The sequence below is a fragment of the Sapajus apella genome, unplaced genomic scaffold (genome assembly GCF_009761245.1).
Source record: "Sapajus apella isolate SASKATOON/1434 unplaced genomic scaffold, GSC_monkey_1.0 scaffold1, whole genome shotgun sequence".
Lineage (NCBI taxonomy): Eukaryota > Metazoa > Chordata > Mammalia > Primates > Cebidae > Sapajus > Sapajus apella.
In genome coordinates, this window is record NW_022436941.1 from 5424852 (window position 1) to 5449293 (window position 24442).

Consider the following 24442-nt stretch of genomic DNA (forward strand, 5'->3'; position numbering starts at 1 on the left):
GGAAGTAGGGGATTGGAAAGTTGGTTTCTTAAACTCTGGTTGCCATGTACCTCTCTCAGAAGATCTTTGGGAACTCCAGGGCATATATATTTCAGTCTTAATGACACTGAGGAAGAAGCTAAAGAGCAGGCCAAGAACCATACCTACTGCTGGGTCAGGGTCCCCAGGGTGACAGATGGTTCACCACAGTCACCACATGCATCTTTCTCTAAGGCTGGCTTCAATGAAGGAGGGTGGAAGCGAGTCTTACCTTCTGGAGTCAAGAAAGTTAGAGGGTTATGGTCCTTAGTCTGCTTTTTGAGAACTAGTGACCTAGAGCAGTTTTGCTTAAGCTTGAATAGTATTACAGACATCTAGAAAGGAAAGACATTTGAAGATTCTTAAGAGACATTTACTTGGTCTGAATTTAAGAAAATGGTTCTATTCTAAATGATCACTGTAAAGTGAAGTTTTACCTTTAGGTAGCTGTTTTTGTTTTGTTTGTTTGTTTTAGATCAAAAAGTGATAAAAATATAACATACTCCATAGAACTCTTGTACCTCAAAATGAGTTTGAGCCTCCCACTTGGAGAAATGCTGAGAACTGGTTGTGTTTTCCTGTTCCCCTTGGGTGTTATGGGCAAGGCTTGGGAGCTGCCTCTCTGTGCCTGTGTGGCCCACATTCTGACTCTTCTGTCTGTGCAAGAAGAAGCAGGGTGAAGTCAGTAAGGCAGCCAGCGCCGACAGCACGACCGAGGGCACGCCTGCCGACGGCTTCACAGTCCTCTCCACCAAGAGCCTCTTCCTCGGCCAGAAGGTAGGCAGATGCACAGCCTCAGTCTACTGGAGGGCCCCCGGGACAGATGGACACAGGCCATCTCCACTGGAAGGCTGGGGGGTCCCGGGGGCCACTCTCAGCCTCGTGGGTAGAGAGAGTGGGACATGAGCTTTGGGAGTGGCCTCAGGGAGGGCCAAGTGCTGGGGAGGCCACAATGCTGGGGTAAGGGGGACCCTGGCAGCTGGAGAAGGGAGACAGTAGTAAAAAAGAGGGCAGGAGGCTTCTGTGGGAGATGGGGACCCTTGGTTAGTCTGGAGGAGGAGCTGCTTCTGTGGGATAAACTGGGTCAGCAGATAGCACCGGCCAGGAAACTAGGCAGAAGTCAAGCCCTGGTGGTGGGAAGTGAACGATCTAGCCGGCAGCCTGCTTGTTCTGGGGGCACTAAAGGTAGATCCTCAGGTCTGACCCAGGCCTGTACAGGGGATTGTTTTGACAGTACTGATGGGTGCATCGGGTTTCTTCACTGAACCACCAGATGACTCTTCCAGCTAATTGTTTGTTTTAACCATGGGCAATGTATTTTCAGCCGCCCCAGTGATGCAACTTTGCCAGGACGCCATGGTTTTGTAAAAAGACGATTCACTTTTATTGAAAATAAAAATGATGCAAAGGCTTTTAAGAACTGAGAATGAGAGTTAACTAATATTTCTTGACACCAAAAAAGGGGTGGGAAGAAAGAATTAAGCTCTTCTTAATTTTTTAATGCTATACTTAAAAAGTTAAAGGAATGAATTTGACTTTCCAAGTTAATCTGTGTTTAGTTTGAATTTGGTAACAAACTTGGATCTGAAGCTGCATCATTTTTAAACCCTCACTGTCAATTTCTTTTGCATCACAGTGACACGGTTCCCTCGCTCACGTCATTGCAAGTTCTCCTCCTACCCCTTTCCCTCTTTCTGTCACTAATTGCACTCTCTCTCATGATGCAATTCCTGTGGTGAACTCTGTGTTCCAGAAAATAACCATTACTGTTTACATTTTTAACCATTCTCTGTATTTCGTATGCATTTTTTCAAAAGAAAAAGTAGCACTAGTTGTCATCTTAAGGTCTGGGACTTTGAAAGTTTTTGTTTAAAATATTTTTTGTTCCTTTAAAAAATTTCAACTCAGCAGTGAAGGCAACTGCCTGGGTCCACTTTTACCCCTGTAACATTTCCCTTGGGTAATGTATTGAAAGTTAAATGACCCATCATCCATATTGTTTCTGTTTGAACTATAGAGCAGTTCAGCCCCTGGGGTCACCTTCTCCCTCTTCCCACTCTGCCCTTAGGCACTCCCACCCTGGCCTCTCCCATCCCTGTGTTCTTGCTACCTCTTGCCAGCCACTCCAAAGGCAGCCTCAGATCAGAATTCCTCACACCTCACTTGCTGGGTGAACTAAAATATTTCCAAAGTAGCAGCAAACATGGCTGTAAAAATGTCCATGCACAGATGCAGATGCCCTTCTTGTTGCTCTGATCTGAAAGAAATGGGATCGCAGCCGCCTCTGGGCTCTGTGAGCCCTGGAAGGGAGGGGGCAAAGGCCACAGACATCTTGCTGGCTTCTCCCAAGAGCCAGGAACATGTCAGCTCTCAGCAACTCTTCTTTTCCTTTTCAGATAGATCTGGTCTCAGGGCCAGGTGTCACATGAATAAAAGTAAAATACAGTAAAGTAAAATTTTGGCTAATAATGACTGATTCCTATTCAGAGTTGGTAGGGTGAGGATACAAGAAGGCATAGAAGATTATTGATACTCTATAATAAATTACAAACGTATCATTTAATGTTACTTAAGAAATGGAGAATGAAAGTGAGCTTAACAGTGAAACTCATGTGCTTATCTTGACTTCTGGAGGGAAAATTTGAAAGGAATGGTTAAGACGGAACCCAGTATAAAGTGGTCAGCTATAACAGGAAGGGCTGAATGTAGACCCAGCCTAGCCTTCTTTCCCATATTACACACTTCTTGGTGGTGAAAAGAAAACACCAAGCTACCAAGAAACTGCCCTTCCTGTTTAATGTGCTTGCAACTTTATGACCCAAGATTCACATATCCAGGAAGAGGTACCTGAAAATTAGTGCAGTAGACACTATTTAGCAGAAGAAATTCCATGTTCCCAAAATAAAGCAGCATCTTAAGTCAGCCTAAGCGTCAGTGATACAAACTAGGGTTCCAACTGCCCTTTCTGGAACCCTACACCCCTGCAGCATGAGACGGAGTGAGCGTTGATATATTAGAGCATTATTTTGAAGCATTACTTTCTGGCTTTTTATTGGCTATTACTGTCAGGTGAAAATCATGGCATATAGTGAAAAAAGGGCAAGAATCACGAAACTGATACACAGTTTTTACACAAAGCACATTTAAAACGTTATTGACATTAATTTTGACTTGGATTTTAGGAAATGTTTCACAAGAGGTACTTTAGAATGGTGTCTATATGGTGCCCTGTGTTCTATGAATCTCCTTTTTCCCATCTGTGACATTGAAACCAGTGCTTGAATATTGCAAGCAAGCTGGGGTGGAGAAGGTGATACTGTGCATGCTACAGCCCTGTAAGTCATGGTTGCTAAGCTACTCACAGGAGGCATGGCCCAGTCTTAGGAGCCTGTTAATTGTTGTTAATGATGTATTTCACATACTGAAGTCTCACGAGTAATCCCAGTCATTACTCGTGATTTTGCCCAGTGTTCACACACATTGTTGAATTGTTTTAAAAAGAAATTGGTGCTGTGAATCTGAGTCAACTAAATGCTTTTGCTCTGTGACCCAGCCAAGATTTGCAGCCTCTTTTTACAGGTTTTAAAATTTTCAGAAAAACATTTCTAATGTGTCTAATGTGTCAGTGGTAGTAAATGATTTAAGTTTCCTTGGTAGAGTCAGTATTATTTGAAGGAGTTGGGAAGGCAGTCTGAGGGTGTGATGAGTCTTCTTACCTCCCAGATGATCAAGATCACAACCCCAGCTCACAGGCCATTCAAGGCGGCATAACGTACCATGGGTTTTCTCTCTTTGATCCACACACCCTTCTCCTGGGGGCTGGAAGAACTGTGAGGAGAAAGGGAGCTCTTGAAGCATCAGTGAGGGAGAAAAACCATTCACCCCTTCCTACCACTGTGGCTGAGGACTGACTTCCGAGACAGTTTAGGAAACTGACAAAGCCATGAAGGAATGGCTCAGCTATAGGCCATCTGGCCATCCAGCAGTGTCTATCCATGTCCTTATCTTTGTGGGGCTCTTTCTAGCTGGACACACTAGATTTTGTTGCCAGTCCCAAGGCCTCTGGAGAATTCCAGGCTGGGAATGCATGCGTGCAGGGATAGCCATACAGCACAGCTGCGAGGGCAGGAGCCAGCCTTGTAGTGTGCCCCAGGGAAGACAGCTCCGGCTCTCAGGAAGAGTCTGGGAAGGGTCCTGTGGAAAACATTGCCCTTCCCATTCCCCTCGTTGAAGTGAACTTTGGGGACAGGAAAATAACTGTATTTTAGGTGTCCAGCACAGGGAAATGAGACCAGCCAGGCTTTCTTCCTTGTTATGAAAGAATGAGAGACATCAAAATCTGACAGTCACAGGTTAGACTCAACATACCACTCAGGTACTTTTTTTTTTTTTTTTTTTTTTTAAAGAACCAAAAGGAATGTACTATTTCCTGTACCCAAGTAGGTCAGGTCAGGCAGTCTCCATGTCCATCCAGGCACTCCTTTCCTGTCATCTTCAACAGACTGCCTCCTGCCCTGCCCTAAATGGTAGGGGCCGCCTCTTATCCAGGCGAGGGCACCTTGGCTCTGGGCTGCCTCAGATCCAAGCCAGGCTCAGGGCTCAATTTCTGAGCTCTGGCATTTCCATTAACCTTGCCTTAAAGGAAAGCAGTGAAGGGCAGTAATTTCATCTGAGTTACGTCTGAGAATGTTTGATATTCAGTTCTAACTCTACATGCCCAGGGGATGCCCAGCACTGGCTTAGGCATTGTGCAGCACTCAGGGTTAGGAAGCCACACCAGATCTTGCCTTCAAAGAGACTTACTCTGATGAGCGTATACCATGAGTAAGGAACAAAGTTTCCCATGGACATCCCCACCACAAGGAAGACTCAGGTACTGCTGGTCTCAGAAACTGACCCAGCAGAGCCAATGAGATTAGGATCTCGGATCCCAGTGCTGGAAGGGATCTCGAAGTTTCCTTGGCTAAGACCCTTTCTGCCAACTGCATAGCCACGTGGGACCCCCTCCTGCTTTATAGCTGGCAGTGCCCTATGGTTACTTTCTCCAGTGGCCAAGTCTTCATAGCTACTTTAAATTCCTCAGGTTGTGGTTTAAAACTTAGTTTTCCATATTTCCTGATGATGGTACAAAGAAGCAATCACCTTACCCAAATTCTGAAACCATTAATGATCCTTATTCCTCCCAGCAAATCAGACTAATCTTGGGAATTTTTACAGTTCCCAGAAATCTGATTTCCTAACCCACAAGGACCACTTCTCTGCCATGTGCTTCAGATGGACACACATCCTTGTAGCTGAGAAGCCCCATTGGATCTGACCCTAGCTGGTTGGAGGGAACGCTGGGACCTCCCAGGACTGGACCTCCGTCTTGGCTCTACCTTGCCTATTCATGTATGACTGGACAGTGGGGACCTGTCCAGACATGGGTGTACATGGTCCATTTGCACCCTATGCTCATGGGCTTTCTTCTGTACAGTGGAGCTACTGTCTTTGTTCATGGTCATCTTGCTATTGGCCTCTGCCCACTGGCCTACCTGCCAAGTTGATTACCCATTTGTCTTTCCAAAGTACTTGAATTAGTCTTCTCCCCTCCCCCTTCTTTTCCCCTGATGCACACATCTCAAGCACATACTTTCCAGTCAGGATTATTTAAAAATACATATTTGTACACATTTTATAGCAACAAAACTTGTGTGGCTCAGCTTCGTAACCTGAGGACTTCTGCTGAGCCCCAGTGTATAGCAGAGCATAGTTGGAAAATCACAACTCTAACCTCATCCACAGATGTGGAGAGAGAGAAACAGTACTTAATTGGCTGGGAATTCTCAATGCTGAGTTGTAGTGGCTCCCTGAGGTACTGTAGTCTACACTTCCAAAAGTGGGTGTGCCTCTGGTCAGAAGGGAAGGCAGTGAGTCCAGAGGAAGCTGGGAATTCTCCATGAGTTTGAGTTCTGTCCGCAGCTGCTCCCTTGCTTCAGCAAAGCCAAGTTTCCCCCAGAGAATCCCATTCACCTAGGCAGAGTGGGTGGTTCTCCCCAGAAGAGAGTCAGACACAGGCCACTACGGGTCTTCCTGGCTAGCTGAATCAGAGCCTGTGAAGATAGCTACTTTTCCAATGAAGCATTTCCGAATATAACACCAGAAGCATCTATACAATTGGAAAAAAATATGTGCATTTTAAGGATTGAACATGTATTTTAAACAAAGGAATTTATAGATGTCTTAAAAGCATACACATCCACATTACACTGAGTAGATTGAGTCTTTTTCTCCTTTGCCTGCCTTCCTCACCAATCTCCTGCCTCTTCACACTGTGTGGGGTGTGTTTTGGTGGTGTGTACCAGCGAGTATTGGCTTAATTTGAGTTTTTATAAACAGCATTTGCTTGGAGCCAAATGCAGAACGAAGTAATAGAGTAAACTCCTTTGCCTTGTTCTAAATCCTGGGAGTTCACTTGCCTTACCCTAAGGCCCCCCACTCTGTGCCTACCCACACCCCTCCTCCCTGATGGCAGCAGTCAGGCCCTGGCCCCTGTGCTGCCTCTTTTCTGTGCCTCTGTCTGGTGCCAGGGCCCTGAGCTGCTGAGAGCTTCACTTTGTGAGATCACTCCCATGGGCTTCCTTCAGCTTCAAGGGTGTGGGTGGCCTCTAAATCACTCTATAGTGCTAGGAGCAATAACCCAGAAAGTCCACATGGATAAAACTTGGTCCTCTTCTCTGAGTCTTTAACCAAAAATGAAGTCCACTGCCCTGGCCAGAATTCTTCATTGGCTGTATGACAATACTTAATTCCACAACTGTTTCCTCCCAGAGGATGACTTTTAGTGTAAGCATGCCCGTCTTTAAGAATCTGACTGCTTCTGGGAATCAGAAATGTGTGTTTATATTTCCGATACTTCTGGAGTGCCAGGTTTTTTGTTTGGTTTTGTTTTCAACAAAATATTTGGCCCTAGAAATGCAGCGACTTGCCGCTCTGTTGCCAGGAGCTTCCCTGCCAAGTGTCTGTTCACAGCCCACTCCTGGGTGAGCTCCTGGACAAAGCCTCGTGCCCTGGTGAGCCCTGCAGGCTGCAGCCACTATTCTAGCCAAGGTCATAGTCTTGAGCACCAGCTCTGATTAGGCTACTCAGGCATTGAAGTTGTCTGCAGGCGTTAGGAATTTATGTCACTGAAGAGTGAGCAGTGTCATTGAAAGAGCATGTGCAAGAGTGAGCTTTCCTGCAGACGCTTGTACCTAAAGAAAAGCAAGGGGAATGGTAGGACCCATGACAGCAGTCCTAGGCCCATTACTTCCCCTTACCCCTCTGACAGAATTTCAGATTCAGAATTCCTCAAATACTCAGATGCCAGGATTGCCATTGTAACAGAATAACAGTGGCTGGGGGGACACTTATTCAGTGGCTCTTCAGAAAGAACAAATTCATTGGGGTAGATAGAAAACTTAAGGAAAATGCTCAATAAACCACCCATTGAGACTCACAGCAACCTGACCAACAAGGTGAAAACCATTTAAAAAATACATTGTCTTACTGGAGAACTTTCCTCCCCTGGGTTTCACCAGGGAACTTCAGTATTACCTGACTAATGGGCACGTAAATTAGATGTTACTAAGCAACAGACTATTCTCACTTCTTGCTACCCTGATCAGGGCAGGGAAGCCAGCCAGTAGTCACAGTGATGAGGACAGCCTTAAAGACCTATAGTCACTTGGATGACAATGGCAGAGCCACTAGGGGTTTGCCCCAGCCAGGTAGGATGTTTGCACCAGGCCAGGACTCAAGGATAAGGGCACTCACATACACCAGGCCCCCACACTCAGCAATGAGTACTTATTCTAGGTCCTGACAGCTGTCTTACTTTGGCCCCCATATCACAAGTCCCTTTAAAGGAAAGCTGATTTCCTTATCCAATGTGGCTTGTGCTTCCTTTTGCCCCAAGCACCTCCCACAGGCTCTGAACATTCATCCTAGTTTGCTTGCTCCCGCATCCCAAGCAGCATTTGAGTCTTATGTTTGAAATGGGTTCATTTGAGCCAGCAACTCCCTGCTTCCCTTTGTGCCTCATGCACTTGGAGTGTCCACTGCCCTTTACCTGTATCCCAAGGCTCCTCTGAGACTTCCCAGCTCTCCTGTTATTTCCCACCTCATGCTTTTCTTTGCAGCTGAACCTTATTCACAGTGAAATCAGTAATTTAGCCGGCTTTGAGGTGGAGGCCATAATCAATCCTACCAATGCTGACATTGACCTTAAAGATGACCTAGGTAATTGGGGACGGGGTTCGGCACCACCAGCTGTCAGATGAAAAGTTATGGAACCCAGAATTTAGGCGTTTCATCTTCCCAGACTTTACCATGGTGAAGCCAAATTTCCAAATCCAAGATTGATATTTGAGTGTGGACACTGAACATCGACTTACTCCAGACCCTTCCAGTGTAAATGGTCTGATGTTTCATTAAGTGTGATTGGCTACTCTCTCCTCAATTGCAAACATATTGCCATCTAAATTCTCTTCCATAATGATCAAACTGACTGCTGGTTACTTGGGGAGGGATTTTTAAACGTGTTGTTTTTTTTGTTTTGTTTTGTTTTTATTTTAGAACTGAAAAATCTCAGGTAACTACAAAATGATAGTTTCTCCATTTAAACCTTAATTAGAAATGACAAAGCTTGAAAAAGAAGACAAGCCACATCAGTATGGTATTAAGCTGCCTTTAGTCCACAACTTACTACCGTCACTTCAACTTTCTTTTAGAATTGAAAACAGTATATGACTGAATGCCACCTTCATGAATTATTTGTCTAGAGAATGGTATTAAACAGAAGGGCAGTATCTCCAAGCAAGTTCTTATGGAAAACTGCCCCAGAACCATGGTGTCTCCCTGCTCAAGATGGCGGATGGTTCAGGGTAGGCTGAGAGATGCTCCTCAGTGTCCTGCCTCCGTGGCTTTATCTTTGCATATGAGGCACTGTCAGCTCAATGGCACAGCAAAGGCTCCTCTGCTGCTCTTCAGTGTAGAGGCTTGCCAGGGAAATAAATGCAGCCTTCTTCCTAATCCTCAGTTGCAATCTATTTTGAATGACTTTAGCTCTCAGCTTCTGCTGCTTTTGTCAGATGGCAGACTTCCTTACTGGGAGATAGACTCATTCCATGAGCCCAGGCCTCACCCACACAAACTGAGTGCAACAGTGGGCTGAAAAGATGAGGACTGGACTCAAGAGTGTCCAACTTGAACTTGTTTTACAACTACCTTATACAGATACTTAAAAAAAAAAAAAAAGTCCACAAGCTAGAAAAATCAAGTATTCTTTCCAAAGCGCATTTTATACTAAAATACAAAGGCCAGGTGCAGTGGCTGACACCTGTAACTCCAGCACTTTGGGAGGCTGAGGCAAAAGGATTGAGTGAGGCCAGGAGTTGGAGCCCAACATAGGCAAGATAGTGAGACCTCATCTCTACAAAAAATAAAAAACTTAGCTGGGTTTGGTGACATGTGCTTGTAGTCTCAGCTATTTGGGAGGCCGAGGCAGAAGAATTGCCTGAGCCCAGGAGTTTGAAGCTGCAGTGAGCTATGATTGTATCACTGTCCTGCAGCCTAGGCAACAGCAAGACCCTGTCTGTAAGAAAAAAAAAAAAACCATAAAAATAAGATAGGCTAGAGGAAGAAATGGGCCTGGAAAAATATTGATAGAGATCACCTCATATGTTGAGGGGGGGAAATAAAGGTAATTCTCTATGTGTATCAATACTGTTTTCTGGGTTTTCAAGAGAAATCCCTTGAAGGTAGACAAAATGGTAAATGTTACAAGAATAAAAAATCTAGGCTGCAAGTTGACTGCTACAGACAGAATGGAGAAACTTGTTGTTTTGGTTGGCCTGATGGTCCACTTTTTTTTTTTTTTAAGCAGATGCCATGTTTTAGTAGCCTTCTCAGTGGGATGCCAGTTCTATAGGCTTTTGCGAAGTGAAACGGGGCATTCGTTTTATTTCTTTTAACCTTTGGAAATGATCTCATGTGTGTTTCTCTTTTTTTGGACTTGTCATTCAAATGTTTAATTTAAACATGTCACATTTGATATTCCTCCTCCTCCTGTCCTCACCCCCATCCACATGTGCGCACACTGCGTGGACTGATTGCCCCTTGGGCTCATATGTTGGAATCGACCAGGTAGGCCAGCCCTGCCATTGGGGCATTAGTAAATGTGCCTGTGCGTGGGTCTCGGTCCAACACAGTTGATATACATTTGTTTACCTGTTATAGTTGCAAGTTGTACAGGCTGACATTGCCTCGATCGACAGTGATGCTGTCGTTCACCCGACAAACACTGACTTCTACATCGGTGGTGAAGTAGGTAATGCCTAGCCGGGTGCTGCCGAGTGTGTGTGTGCATGGTCAGTCGGCCGCCGCAGACAGCTTGATCCTTTGACAGCTATGCAGGGCTGCATTCATTTCACACTTCCAGCTGTCCTGACCTTCCCAAGGTCTCCTGTCCCTGGGTTGTGAACCTAGAAATAAAGCTAGCTGTCAGTCAGGATGTGATGCGTCACAAATGGGCATTTCTGGTTTGAAAACTGGTTCAGCAGGATCATTCCTTCACCTGCCCCACAAGGCACAGCTTTGTTGGAGACTGGGTTCACAGATGATTTCAGCTGCAGGAACAATACAGTCACAGGGACTGAGTGGCATCCAAGACCACCTCTTTGCACTCTAAAGAGCAGACAAACACAAATGGCTGTGCACAGATCATCCCCCAACCCCGCCAATCTGTTTCCATGTCAGAAGCACACTTGTTTCTGAAAATGCCCTTAAAGCCTCAGGTGCACAAGGAGGACCCTTTACAAATGCTTGCTCACACTCAGGGTTCTCAGACCTCAGATGCGTGAAAATCATGTCAATCTGACATGGTATTCTTAGACCACTCATGAGAAACATCATCCTAGACCCAGAAAGCACCTTCCTTTCCCCTGGCAGCTGACAAGGCATTGTTGTTTGATTCCTGGTGTGCTTAATAGCTGAGGGTGGCTGAGACAGAGGGCACTTGAGATGCCACATCCCGAGGTTGAAGATTCCTGGCAGGAACATCAGATAGTGCCCTGCTTTCAGAACACACTGAGGGCCTGTCTGAGGAGGAGATACCCACATGAGATAGGAAAAAAAGCACAGCTTTGGAACTAGGTGGAAGGAATTGGAATCCTAGCCTCACTATTTACTGATCATGGGGCCTGGGCAAGTCATTCAACTCCTCAGTGTTTCAGGTTCCCTATCTATAAGGTAATGGTAATGATGGGAATTACATTAAATGTAAGCAGAGCATCTTTTTTTGTAAGGCCTGGCTCATGATTGGTGCCTGCTGTAAGGTATGACTTGTATGTATATGGGATTTTTATAGATGTGCTGGTCCTGAGAGCAGCATTCTGAGTCTGGATTCAAATACCAGCTCTGAAAGAGAATGGTTACATTTCTAGTCAGCACACAATGAAGTCATCTGGCAGGATGAGGAGATTGGGATTTCCACAAGGGTCCCAGATGCTAGATGTGCAGTAGCTTACAATCTCTGGCTTCTCAGCCGTGCTTGGCATCACTAGCAAAGACTGCCATTCAGTCTTCCCCAGCCACTGCAATTTGGACTAATCACTCTCCTGGGCATTTTGGATTTTGGACATAGATGGAAAGAAACTGGATGGAAAGTCAGGATTTGCCAAGTCTGCCAGGCCAAAATGAAATCAGGCTATAGACAATTAAACTCCCCTTTCACAAGACTTTGGAGGAGTTAAAGGGCTCCAAAGTCAGACGGCTTAAGGGAAAGATGCTTCCTCTTTTAACCAAGTGAAAATTTAATGGGAGGGAAGTACTTATTTAGAGAAAAATAAATGAGAACAGCTAAGGGCTTGTCTTTGTCATATCTGGGAGTGACTAAGGCCTGGGTTCATCCCGCCATCCAGGACATTTGGCGAAATGGGAATTATGAAACTTCCTGGGCAAAAGTATCTTACCTAAGTCCTGGGAGAGGAGAAAGTCAGCCTGCCTGCTGCAGCCTGAGGAAGGCCATGCCTAGCAGGATTAGCCATGCCAGGAGGCAGAGTTGCAGCTTTGAGCCAAGGTGGAAGCTATGAGGGAGTAACAGGCAGAGCAAACTGTGCCACCCAGAAGAGCCCAGTCGTTCCTGAACTATGACTGGAACGGGTCTCTTTGGAGTAAGGACAGTGTTAATGCTTTTCTTCTATGACATGTTCGCCTACAACCCACAGATAGCCACAGGGTGGGGATTATTAGCTTCCAAGCCACAGGAGCAACCTGGACCCAAAAGCTTGCCCAGGACCCTGGCACACATCACTCACTGACATTGTCCCAGCTGTAAAAATCCTCAGCAGGTTCAGATATCCCAGCTGGCTAAGGCGGAAAGACTGCCAGGTCAGAACCCAGTCTTCCAAAGCCCCCCAGGGCTTTTTCTGCCCAGTGGACCAGCCCAAACCAGTACTGACCCCAAATATCTTTTGCGATCCCAGTGATAAACCAGATTCCTACATGGCTTCAATTGGTCCCAGCTCCCACTTTGATGTGTGAGAGGAGAAAAGAGGAAGCTAGTAATCACTCCATTTCTCATATTTGGTGTGAATTCCTGAGACTGCTGGAAGAAGGAATCCGAGTGCAGGAATGCTTAGCCCCAGTGATTAACTTTTACCCATCAAAAGTTCTTTCTAACAGTGAAATAGACCACAGGCTTAGCCTGACATTTGTCCAAGCCTAAATTTTCGCTTAGGCTGTTTTGAACACTGATACTTATGCCTGCTTTCTAAGCATGAAATAATGTTCTTGTTCTCATGGGAGTAACACATGTTTATGCTTGGGGGCAAATAAGCCAATTGCTTTATGATTAACCCTGAAGTTAAGCCTAAAAAGAAAGTCTTACAATAAGAGTGTTGACAATATGGTTGAAAATGGGCCTGTTTCTTGTTAAAAAGTACACGTGTGTCTACATGAACATGTGCATACATATGTGTGTGTAGGAGTCAAGTCCTGACTGGGTTGATTGCCTGCAATCTAGGGTTCAGTTTTTAAGTTTGGGAAATGCATTTAAGTGTATTTTTAACTTGCAAATTTCACTTTTAATTAAAGCAATATTAATAAGTAAAAATTTTAAAGTAAACACTCTTCCTAAGATAAAACACCTTTAATTATAAATCAGCCCATTTTCTTAAATATTTTAGAAAGGAGTTGGACTCAAGATAAAGTAAAAACATTATTTTACCTTTCAGATTTCTCAGTTCTCACCAAAGAGTTAATTTGGTAAATAATGAGAACCCTAACTAGTCCAGCCTCCAGTGTTTTCATTGCCCTGCCTCAAGCCAGGGAATGGGTTTAAAAGCAAAGGCTAGACTGGGCCCCAGGGGCAGCAGTGTGTGGAATCCAGCTGTTACACGCTCCAGATTCCCTTTTCTCAGCTGCAGGAATAGTTTAGGTGAACCTATATCGGGGTCTCAGTCACCTGGGTTGCATCCACTTTGTGATGGTGGAGTTGGGCTCTAAGCCCCTAGCTTGCTTCCTCCAGTGCATGGCCCATTCAGCTGCCACCTCTGATTCTGACTTAACTAGAAACATGCAGCAGCAAAAGGTGTGACATTCTGACTCTGCCATTTAAAGCCTGTGCTGCTTTTCAGGACAGGTAAAGGCAGGTGGACAGTCTGAGATCATGAAGAGTGACACAAAATCCCACCTCAAGGGGCAAAGTTTGTGCCTCTCCCAAAGCCCTGCCCTCAGTCACAGCCGAGTGCTCCTCTGGGTGATGGCTGCTGGTCATGTTCATCTGGACACCCCAGGTTTTCTACATGGGTGGGTACAGGCCCAGTCCTAGCCATTAGCCCTTGTTCTTATTTGGGAACCCCCAGGCTGTTTACTTTTCCTCTAAGACACCACCTGGGGTTAGTTTACCCCTGTAGAACAAACACTGAAAGGAGGCAAGTTTCACTAAGATAATTAGCCCTACTCATTGCAGGGTGACTCCAAAGAGAATTTGGGCTGGTGCATTCCAGTACAGACTGTCCCATACCAGAATTGTGCCAGGTGCACCTGGAATTTTCTAAGACAAATGGTGAATCTTAAGGGGAGTATTTTGTCCTCTTATGAGGAAAAGTACTTTAAAATGTGCAAAACTGAGGAATCAGAGCTTAAGGAAGACTCAGACCCATTTTGGCCAAACTCAAAAGGCTGATATTGTTGCTAACTTTGATTGCCACGTGCTATTCCACATGAGCATCAACCCAGAGTTCTTATGGGTGTTGGTGATCTTGTTTGGGAACTTGGTTTCATAGCAGGAATTGATTACTTCGCAAGTGCCCCAATTCAAGAAAATACATTACCCAACCTCCATTGGCTTTTATAAAAAATCTGGTCCTAAGCAGTTAGACATCCTCCTTTCCAAGCTTTTTATAGAATACAGATTAATCTTTAAGCTCTGCTTCTGATGCTGCCCTCCTTTACTGAAAATTATTCTGAATCCTTAGTGTAATTAAGAAAATTCCGTCTAAGGCCATTTTTATTTTGTATTTGCATATGACACCAAAGCTGTAAAACAGGAACTAAGCATGGTAATAATGCTGGTCCAAAGGTGGCCAAGTATGAACACTTCTTTTAGGCCTGCTGCCAGGAGGAGAGGGCTTCTTGATGGGAGCATTGTGTGCTGCTGAAACCTCCCTATTTGGGGGTTCTCCCCAGAGACAGAGAAGAAAACCCAAGGTGGGCATTAGTCTTGGAAACCAGTACCAGCTGGTATCTCATGCCAATGAAAAGCATCCAGGACAAGCATACTTGCAAAAAAACAAGCATCTCCTGTGTCCTTCACATCTGTGGCACATCTATGATGTGAAGAGTGTTTACTTTAAAATTTTTAAATTTTCAAAGGTCATCCATGACCCTGAGTCAGACCCAAATAAGGGGCAGCAAAGACAGCCAGGTGAAGCAGCAATGAAATGCTAGTAACTGGTGATGACAAAGCCCTTCTCAATTTCACTTTACTAACTTAGCCAAGACACTTAGTTCCTGTTTTGCAGCCTGATGGAAATTTAGCTAGTCAGATCATTTGAAGTATGTAATCACCTGACATGCTAAGTGTGTCTATGTGCCAGAGATACAGAATAGCAACCTGACCCCACCCTGTCCTTGTCTAGGAAACACGCTGGAGAAGAAAGGTGGCAAGGAGTTTGTGGAAGCTGTTCTAGAACTCCGGAAAAAGAATGGGCCCTTGGAAGTAGCTGGAGGTGAGTTGGGAAAGCCACCGTGCTTATTTTGTTGTGGCACATGCAATATTAGGAAAACCATTTTGTGAGACAGCTTAGAATTCAGGAGTACATTGTACTACAGCCGCATCTTCAGGATGGAGGCCAAGGACAGCCTGTAGCTTTACAACTTAGAGTTTCATGCATTGTCTGGGAAAATCACCTTTGCATTTTTTTTATTGCTTCAAAGAGTTCCTATATGTTTGATGTCTAGATCTCAAATTTTAAGGAATTATAGGAGGTGAGTTTGGCACATGTAAGAACTGAAAGTGAGTGATACTGAGCCATCTGCAAAACTGCTGGTGAGAGATGCAAATTAAAAGTCTTCAGCCATCTGTGTTTGTAATAGGAAACATATAAATACACATTTCTCATTTGCCAATTACGCCTTCCCTGGCATAACAGGAAGAAAATGACTTGGCATCTGATGTGGAGAGAATTATTGCTAAGACTTGGAGGCAGGGTACTTCTTGCTGCTTCAGGCTTGAATTTTGGGATTTTAGGTGGTAATTTGGGGTGTGCAGGACAGAGAACCTCCTGAGGACCTGAGAGGTTAATCAGTGGGGAGGCCTGGCTCCCCCACCAGCTGTTTGAGGACAGGCCACCCACTTCCTCACTTTGGGCTCTGGTTTTCTCTTCTTAAACTACCTGATCCCACTGCCTATCCTACCTTTCAAATCCTCTATTGTAAAAATTAATCTTAACTAAAGTTGGACATTGATAATTTCCACATAACGTTCGAATAAGCTCTCGGAGGATTCACTAGGCCTTGCCCCTCTATTCCCAGTGACTACAAATTACACCCCCTGCAGGCTAGTCTCAGGGTCCAGTAGGGATTCCCTTTGTTGATCTGTGCCTTTGACCTCTGCTTTGCCACTTCTGTTTTGCCTGCAAGGGATATGACATACAGGGCACTAATTATAAAGTTCTTCCAGGTAGTTCCACCAAAGTCCCACATTGTACAAGGGAGGGCATACACAGTGTTAATTACCCAGCCAGGGGCAGCTGGCCTTTCCCCAGGCCCTTTAAAACACCTCTTTGACCAGCCTGTGTGTCCTTTCCCATCGGGGTTCCAGGTTGAGTCCTGCTGGTAACCCTTGGCACTAGCGTCTCCACACCACTGCTGGTGTGGAGGCAGCCTGGTGCTGCCATGTACCAAACTCTGCTGCGGAAACCCCAACCACAGTAGATGCAAACCCATTATCAGCAGGGTTCAAGATATTTTTGCTTGTTTCAGTAATACTTCTGTTCTTGATTTTAAGAGCTATTTTAGAAAATGCTTTAAAATATTTTTAAAAGTATAAAGAGGCAAATAAAACATACTCCTGTTCCACTGCCCAAAGATAGTCACTGCTAACTTTCCAGTCTTTTTCTCTGCACAGTTTAGCAGTGACTTCTTCTCATGGGGACAAACCCTTTGGTTGCATTCAACACCCCTGCCCCATGTCAGGTTTTTATAGGTCAGCCCAGAGTTCTCAAGCCAAGACTCAAATTCACACCCTGTGACTCTGCTATTTCCACTGTACCATCAGACACTACCCAGAGATTACTCCTTCTGTAGTATCTATGACATGACCATAACAACCCATACCCCTTGGACAGACGTTCCTTAAAAAATGGGTTTCGGAAATACCCTACCAAAAAATTTGGATGTTTTACTTTAGTGGTGATGTGGAGACGCATATGCTCCTGTGTAGAAGTATAGTATGCAGCACCCACTAAACCCAGTGCTCCCACAATCTTTGCAGAGCATCTTAGGAACAGATATCCTGGAACATGCTCTGGGAGACATGATACTTCGCAGTCTGTGGCAGACCCTACCCTAGACTTGTGTCCTCAGATCTGGCAAGGGAAAGGCAGGTCTTTGGTGGAGATTTGTAGCTGGAAAGCGGCTCCTCTTTTAGGAAAAGAAAATAGTTCCTTCTCAAAAACTAATCTAATTCTGCCACAGATAAACAGGATCAGTTATTCATATGGTAAGCCATCCTCAGCAGGGAGAAGACAAGGGCAGCAGAAATGCTGGTCAGGTTGCTTAGCAGATCATTTAAAGCAGTTGATTTCCTCATAGCTTAGTCCTGAATTGGGTCTGGGAGATTGAGAGATGCATCATAGTAGAGACAAATATATATCATACTGGTATGCAAGTTGATAATTTGCACACCAGTCGACTTAAGGGGGGTTGGAAACCCAAAACATTTATTTTGAGGCTGCACATGTTCTGATATGATCAGTTGAATTAGATGAGTAAGGCTCTGCCTCTGGGAGAACCCTGTATTCTTTCTGAGAGTGGAGACAGGCTTACTATGAACTTGGTAAAAAATTCCTGGTGGTGACACATCGTAATGCCAACTTTCCAAGGGTAGGGCTTGGCTTGGCTCCCCCCTTTAAGTGAAAAGACTAAATGATGAGCAGTTCTTGGCTGGAGCTCACATTGGAATCACAACTCAGCAGACAGCTGTGGAACTCCCCAGACGCAGGGCATTGGAGGGCCCGGGAGGATGTACCATGGCAGGGGAATGGGTCTGTGTTTGGCATCTTGTGCTTTGCAGTGAACCAGAGCTCACTATTTCTATTGCATCCCCCTACCACTAGCTGCTGTCAGTGCAGGCCACGGCCTGCCCGCCAAGTTTGTGATCCACTGTAATAGTCCAGTCTGGGGTGCAGACAAGTGTGAAGAACTTCTGGAAAAGACAGTGAAAAACTGCCTGGCCCTGGCTGATGATAAGAAGCTGAAATCCATTGCATTTCCATCCATCGGCAGTGGCAGGTAGGAGCACATGCTTGTTACATATCAGTCATGGGTGTGTCTCTCTGCGCACACATGGCCCATAATTGTGGAGTTCTCCCTCTGTGCAAGGCCTGCGGAGGCTAGGAGACCAGAAGCACGACATAGGGAAGAATGCAGACATTAAACAATGGTGAGGGACAATGAGAGAGACCCAATCCCAAGGATAATATAAAACTTCGGTTTTGACAGCAGATGTCATCACAGAAGGGGACCCCTGTGTGTACTGGGACCACAGAGATGGCACCTCAGAGAGTTAAGTTTTGAAGGGCACAATGACTTAGATGGCTGGAGAGGATCTTGAGGTGTGAATGCAGGAATATAGATGAACAGCATGCTGTCTCAGAATAAGTCTATAGCTTATTGTCTTTATTATAGTCTGACTTTATTATAGTCTGTTGTGGTCTGTCCCCCAAACCACAGTTTTCTTTGGATAAAACCCTCTGTCCCTTGCCTTTCTACTCACAAGCATCTTTCATTGAGGCACAGTTGTCTCCACCTGACTGTCTCACTGCTGTAGGTGACCCTGCTGGCCTGCTAATGAGGTAAAGGGACCTGGTGGAATGGAATGGGGAATTATGTGAGATTTAAACAGGGCTGGGCCCTACCCCACTTCCTGCCCCCAAAATACCCCCAGGTAGACTCACCAAGGTCTTCAGGAGCAGCAGAATTGCTCCTAAGACACAGACATACCCAGAGTACCACCACTGGAGAAGTCTAGTTTTTCGACAGCTGATGCAGCTAGGGCTCAGGGTAAGCCCCCCAACATCCCCCTGATTGTGCACCCCACAGATGACAGCTAATAACCTATCAGGTTCCTGCCTGTTGGAGCAGCACTGCACTCTGGCTTAGCAGTCAGGCCTGGGGTTGCATCCTGGCTTGGCCACTAACCAGGTGAGTGATGATGTGTAAATTAAGCCTCATTCTGAGAAGCTGGCATTATAGTCCCCCCATGCAGTGTCTCAGGGTTGCTCTAGAAATTAAGGAAGCTCTTAGAAGGAAAAGTGCTTTCAGAAGTGTGTGCCATGATGCAGATATGAGGACCTGTCAGGGCAGAGCCACCTCCAAGATTGTGACCCACTGCCCATCACTATAGTCCTCCCTACTAAGGGTCTAAGTCCAAGGCCTCTGGAAGCCTCGAGGTCTGCATTGGGCACTGAAGCAAAGAGAAACTGGCCTGTAGAGGCTGCAGCTCTCAGCAACTTGGGCCCAAAAGGAGCCATAACCTGGGGTTCTGTACTGGCAGGGGGTTGCTTTGGACAGAGTACCTGCCAGTGCTCCCGGGGCTTCCCACCCCAGCTTGTGAGCCTTCTAGGGTCTCTGCCCATCAGCCCCACCCAGCACCCAGGGAAGGCAGGGCTGTGCAGCACCAACTGCCTGTGACCCTGTAGGCCGCCCCTTCCTTCTGGGTAACCAGGCCCTGAACTGGATAGAAAGCTGCTCTTTCCAAAGCACTTTCCTTCCGAACTTCTGAGAGGATAGAAAGTGGATTTTGCCATTTTCCACTTAGGCGGGCCTTGTGATTTTGCCTCCTGTATGCTGCCATCACTGAGGTCCCACACCTCAAGTACCGGTGGCAGAACTAGTACAGAGTGGGCTTTCTGGCACTTGCCATTCTGCCTAGCAGAAGTCCTGGCCCACAGGCCGACAAGCACTGCCACCATTCCCCAGGGCTTTCTGTGACCAAGGCCATGTGCAACTGGCAGGCCCCACCATTACCTGGCTCTGGGGAAAGATCTCCAGTTGCACCTGAACCTTCTCTGGAGCCTCTAATCAGTGCCCTCCACACCCCCCACAACCTCCCCAAATCAAGGGCAAAACAGCAGAATGAGCATTTTCCCAGCAACCCCTCCCCAGTCAGTGAGCTACAGGCAAGCTTGCCTCCCCTAGCCTCACAGCTCTGGTCCTAGGGCTCTGTGAGTGAGGCCCCTCACTCCCCTGTCCTGTGTGACTTTTGGTTAAATGAATCAACCTCTCTGCCCTGGTCTGCCTTATCAGCAAGTGAGGCTGTAGGGACTGCCCTTCCTCACAGATGGTTCTGAGGCCCAGTTAATTAATGCTTCGGATGCACTTTGATCTGCTCTGATGAAAGGTGCTTCCGAAGAGGGAAGCAATAGGAGACTTTATTGGAGGTAATAATTTCACACCCTTTCATATGGGTATTGGGAAATTTTTAATTGAAGCACAAAAGTAATTCCCATAAAAGAGCATCTGTTATTACAAACTTATTTACATTTTTCATGGAGTAAAACGTAGGAGTAAAAATAATCAATTGAAAGCTTTAAGGGGGGGAAATGCCGAAGGCAGCACATGTGCATAGCTACCTAGGCCACATCTGCCAGGCAGACCTCACCCCACAGAGCTGTGTAAACAGCTGCCCTCTTTCATGAGTAAAAAAATGGGATTACACCAGAGCCAGCCAGTAAATCACAGTGGGTTTTAGGAGGGGAAATAAAACAGCTTGTTTGTTGCATCCAGTGTCTCTGGCATGAAAGTTATGTCAGAATTAGAACAGTATAAATGCAAGCATGTAGGGAAACAGCCATTGATAAAGGATCACTCTCTTAGCTGAGGCACAGCCTACGTGGAAGATGACCACAACCACACCTGTGTGATGGCTCCCTCCAGCCTGTCCGCTTTGCTGGGGGCAGGTGAGACCCTGGCATCTGGATATCATGTCCTCAGTCATTCTGGTCATGATAGTTATGGATACCCCCCTTCCTCAGCTCTGACATTAGGGGTGCCCCCTCTCCAGAGGGGTAGTACATAGAGAATACTAGTTTGGGGCTTTGATTAAACTTTCCTTAGATTTATGAGCTTAAAAGGAAAAGCTGATTTATTTTTTTCAAGCTATCTATTTATGGGTATGTGTTGAGCCCCAGGCACTGTGCTAAACCCTTTATCTGCATTATCTCACAGCAGCCCTACAAGGTGAGCGCTATTACTAATTCCTTTCAAGGGCAAAGAAACAAGCATAGAAGGGGGTTTAGTAACTCATCTGAGGTCACTCAACTTGTACATGGTAGAGCCAGAATTTGATCAGAAGCCCTGGGCTTCAGAACTGTTAGGCTCATGGAACCCCTGCCTCCTTTGGTCAGCCAGACCCCAGCTCCCACCTCCTCTCATCCCACCACAGGGCTGCCCCGTGCCTACGTACTCTGTGCATAAAACAGTACCTGGAAACTCCCTGACCAGGTATAGCCATCAGCCTCTCTATGCTCCTAAGTGTTGGCCTCAGGGGAGAGATAAAAGGACAGAAACCCAAAGACCTTTGAATAGGGGATAATTTTTCATTTACCCAAACCTGGGGGCTTGGAGTGAGAGGCCACTTTGGGGTGGCCCTAGCCCCTCCTTCGCTGGCAGGGGGCCCAGCTCAGGGGAGTGGTGGGCCCATCACCATTGATTCTGAATGTTCTCCCTCATATACCATTGCCGTCAGCTCAGGATCCTGATGGCTTGGTCTTTTGGATCAAAGTAGCCTACAGCTGGGGCAACTTCAAACAATCAGGCAATTACTCAAAAATGGTTAAGGCCTAAGAGCAGTCCACAGCACAGTGTGAGGAAACCTAATCTTAGCAGAAGAGTGTCTATATCCTGAGTGACAGACATTTTCCCCAACCCTACCCACCAAGAATACCAGAATCCGCCTCTACTCCTCCCCAGCCACCAAGGGCAAGCTCCCAGTCTATCTGCTCCAGAAAGTCTCCCTGGGCTCCCAAGATACAGCTCTCCCTCTGACTCTGAGGTCCCTCATGAGGTCCTAGCCTGGCCCCAGCACTAGAGGGTGAGCTCGCTGAGAGCAGGGGTGCTTGCTGAAGCCCCACGCAAGGAGAGGGCTGAGCAGAGCTGGTATGTGGTCCTTGGTGGACCTAGAGTCTCTACATGTCTGGATGGGACCATGGGACAAGCATCCAATGTGTGTGCCCCCAGCCATCACTAAGCAGGCTGACCCAAGGGGGCATCTTGCACTGGCCCTGGGAAAAAGGTCCAGGACTCTTGGGAAAGGCAAAGGCTTTTACAGAGACAACTGGAGTGACTTTAGGGGAAGCTCAGATGTCTCTTTAGTCCACTCAAGGTCCCACGTCTATCGTGTAGGAAACACTTCACTCCAGAGACACTTAAGGAACATGCCATAAACACAACGCACAGGTCAGGTCGGGCTGAAGAGAGGGGAAACGACATGCAAAGCACCCATCTCCCAGGCGGGGCTGATGGTGGCCGCAGCACTGGCAGCCTTGTCACCACCACCATTATCATCATTGCATAGACCCCTGAAATACCTCATTTCCAGTGGAGGAAACTGTGCTTAGAGGGGTTAACACCCAGCCCAAAGCAGCTGGGATTCAAGCCTGATTCTGACTCTAGAGTGGAAGTCCTTCACCCATCTTGCTCTGTGGCAGCTGGAGGGCAGAGTGGCTGTCACAGGGGCCAGGCCAGGCAGAAATGGCTATTCAGAGTGGCCGTGGTTATGCAGGTAGCAAGTGAACCCAGCTGAGAAGCCAAAGATGTGGCGCCAGGGGGCATCGTTGCTCTGAAAGTGGTCAGCACTGCACTGGGGAGCCTCTGTGTAGCCCCTGCTGTTGCAGGCCCACAGTCACAGCCAGCAGCTCTCTGGGGTCTGAGGCCAACATTGTTAGCACAGACTGCAAGGACAACAGCAGTCACCAAGTCACAGCTATCCCAGGGACGAGGTTGGAGGAGGCAGTTTTCCACTGCATGAGCCTTTTAAAAGACCCTTCAAGGCCACCTACTTTATAGACAGCTCCTCTTAACTGAAGACTCTCTGTGCCATACCCTGGTGTTTACTGTGCATTTTCTTGTCCCGTACTCTGACTCCATTTCGCTTGATGGGGAAACAAGGCACTGAAGCGGGACCACAACTCAAATCCCGTGTGACCCCAGGAAATCCTGAGCTCTTAACCACTCTCTCTATCCTGGAGGGAGTAGGGCCGTCAGTCTACCCATGCCTCAGAGGCAGAGCTGGGACTGACCTGCCCCAGCTGCTGCATGTGCCACCACTGCCTGTGTCTGGAGGCTGCAGGGCTATGTGTGGAGTGCTCTTGCTAGGGCATCCACTTACACATTCCATTTTGCTACAGGCATTCTCTGGCAGCAAGACATTTTGAGGCCCACCAGAAAATGTTGGGAAAGCCATTACCTCCACCATTCCTACCTGGCAGCCTGCACAGTCCAGAGCAGCCACAGTCCCATGGCATGGTTTCTTCCTTAGGCTGTGGCTTCCTAGGACAGAGGGAGGGATTTGTCAACAGAGGTTTTTCCTGGAAACAAATCCAGATTCATGTTCACCCACCAGCAACCCTGAAATGCTTGCAAGTTCCAGTGGAACTGCCTGCTCTCTCTTTACAGGAGGGTAGGCAGGTGGGGACACTGCAGGTCTAAAACTTGATACTGACCCTTCTCCCACATTTGCAGAGCCTCAACCTCTGGGTCCACCCTGCCAGCTTAGATCATAAAGTCCATGCTGGCTATTTGTAGAACAGCAGTTGTCACAGAGTGGTCTCTAGACCTGCTGAATCAAACTCTTGTGTTTTGACAAGCCCTCCAGAATTCTGATGCAGGCTACAGTTTTAGAACTGATGACGTAGAGGAATAGGAAAGAACACTTTCTGAGTGAAAGTCACATACCCTTTTGCAAGGGTCCAAAGCAGAGGCAGGGAAGGCCCCAGAATGGGTCTGTCAGAAAGCACTGGTAACAGGTGGGAGTTACTGGCACACTTTTGGTGTTCCATGGAGACCCCTTGGGACCTCCCAGTCGGCATGGCATGGGCATGGGCCAGGCCATGCTCTGCCTGCATCAAACTGCATCCCACCCAGCTTGTGTAGCCAAGTGTTAGAGACAGTTGCCTGGGCATGCAGCCTGGCTGCAGCTACAGAAGCCCTGCCCTGGGGCTAGCTCAGCTAGGCAGACCATCAGGCCACATGACAGCTGCTATTTGCAGCATTTCATAGGCCCTCACCACAGCCCAGCTCCCTGTGCAGGTGTGAGGCTGAGACAGGCAGGAGGGCACCTCACTGTGGGGAGCTTGGAACTGGAAGAGCATGTTCTTGGACTTCACATCCAGAAAGCAACTTCTCACAGCTTCTCTCAGCCCCCATTCATCTAGGTCACATCCACAGACTGCCTCTGCCTGCTCCAGAAGCCCTTGTAGTTCCCTTGACCAAGTACAGGCTACAACAGGACCAAGGAACCCAGCGCAAGCTGGAAGCAGCATGAGCTGCTGGAAAGATGCCCCGAAAAATGGAAGATTGAGTTTCTCTCTCCAAGCAATTCCCAACAGAGCTCATTCCAGAAACCTGTCCTCGGTCCTCCTTGACTCCTGCGAATATAGTCAAAAGCAGCTGTGCCTGA

General features: G+C 46.8%; 1 protein-coding gene and 1 long non-coding RNA gene across 10 annotated transcripts in view; one reads left to right on the forward strand and one right to left on the reverse strand.

The window, feature by feature from the left end:
• Nucleotides 1-24442, forward strand: part of LOC116529369 (core histone macro-H2A.1) — a 65476-nt gene that overhangs the window by 39053 nt on the left and 1981 nt on the right. For 3 of the 9 annotated variants that reach the window (XM_032247273.1, XM_032247194.1, XM_032247358.1), the window contains exons 5-8: nucleotides 685-795; nucleotides 8178-8277; nucleotides 15180-15269; nucleotides 17880-18054. In XM_032247273.1, the coding sequence (XP_032103164.1) occupies nucleotides 685-795; nucleotides 8178-8277; nucleotides 15180-15269; nucleotides 17880-18054 (476 nt within the window). Of the gene's footprint in view, nucleotides 1-684; nucleotides 796-8177; nucleotides 8278-10275; nucleotides 10367-15179; nucleotides 15270-17879; nucleotides 18055-24442 lie in introns of all 9 variants that reach the window. The other 6 variants (XM_032247594.1, XM_032247584.1, XM_032247514.1 and 3 more) reach the window with 3 other exon arrangements.
• Nucleotides 8968-23964, reverse strand: LOC116529834. Its single transcript, XR_004259715.1, has 2 exons — nucleotides 23231-23964; nucleotides 8968-10520 (listed from the first exon to the last, which is right to left on the reverse strand). It is a non-coding gene; the product is annotated as an uncharacterized LOC116529834 (long non-coding RNA).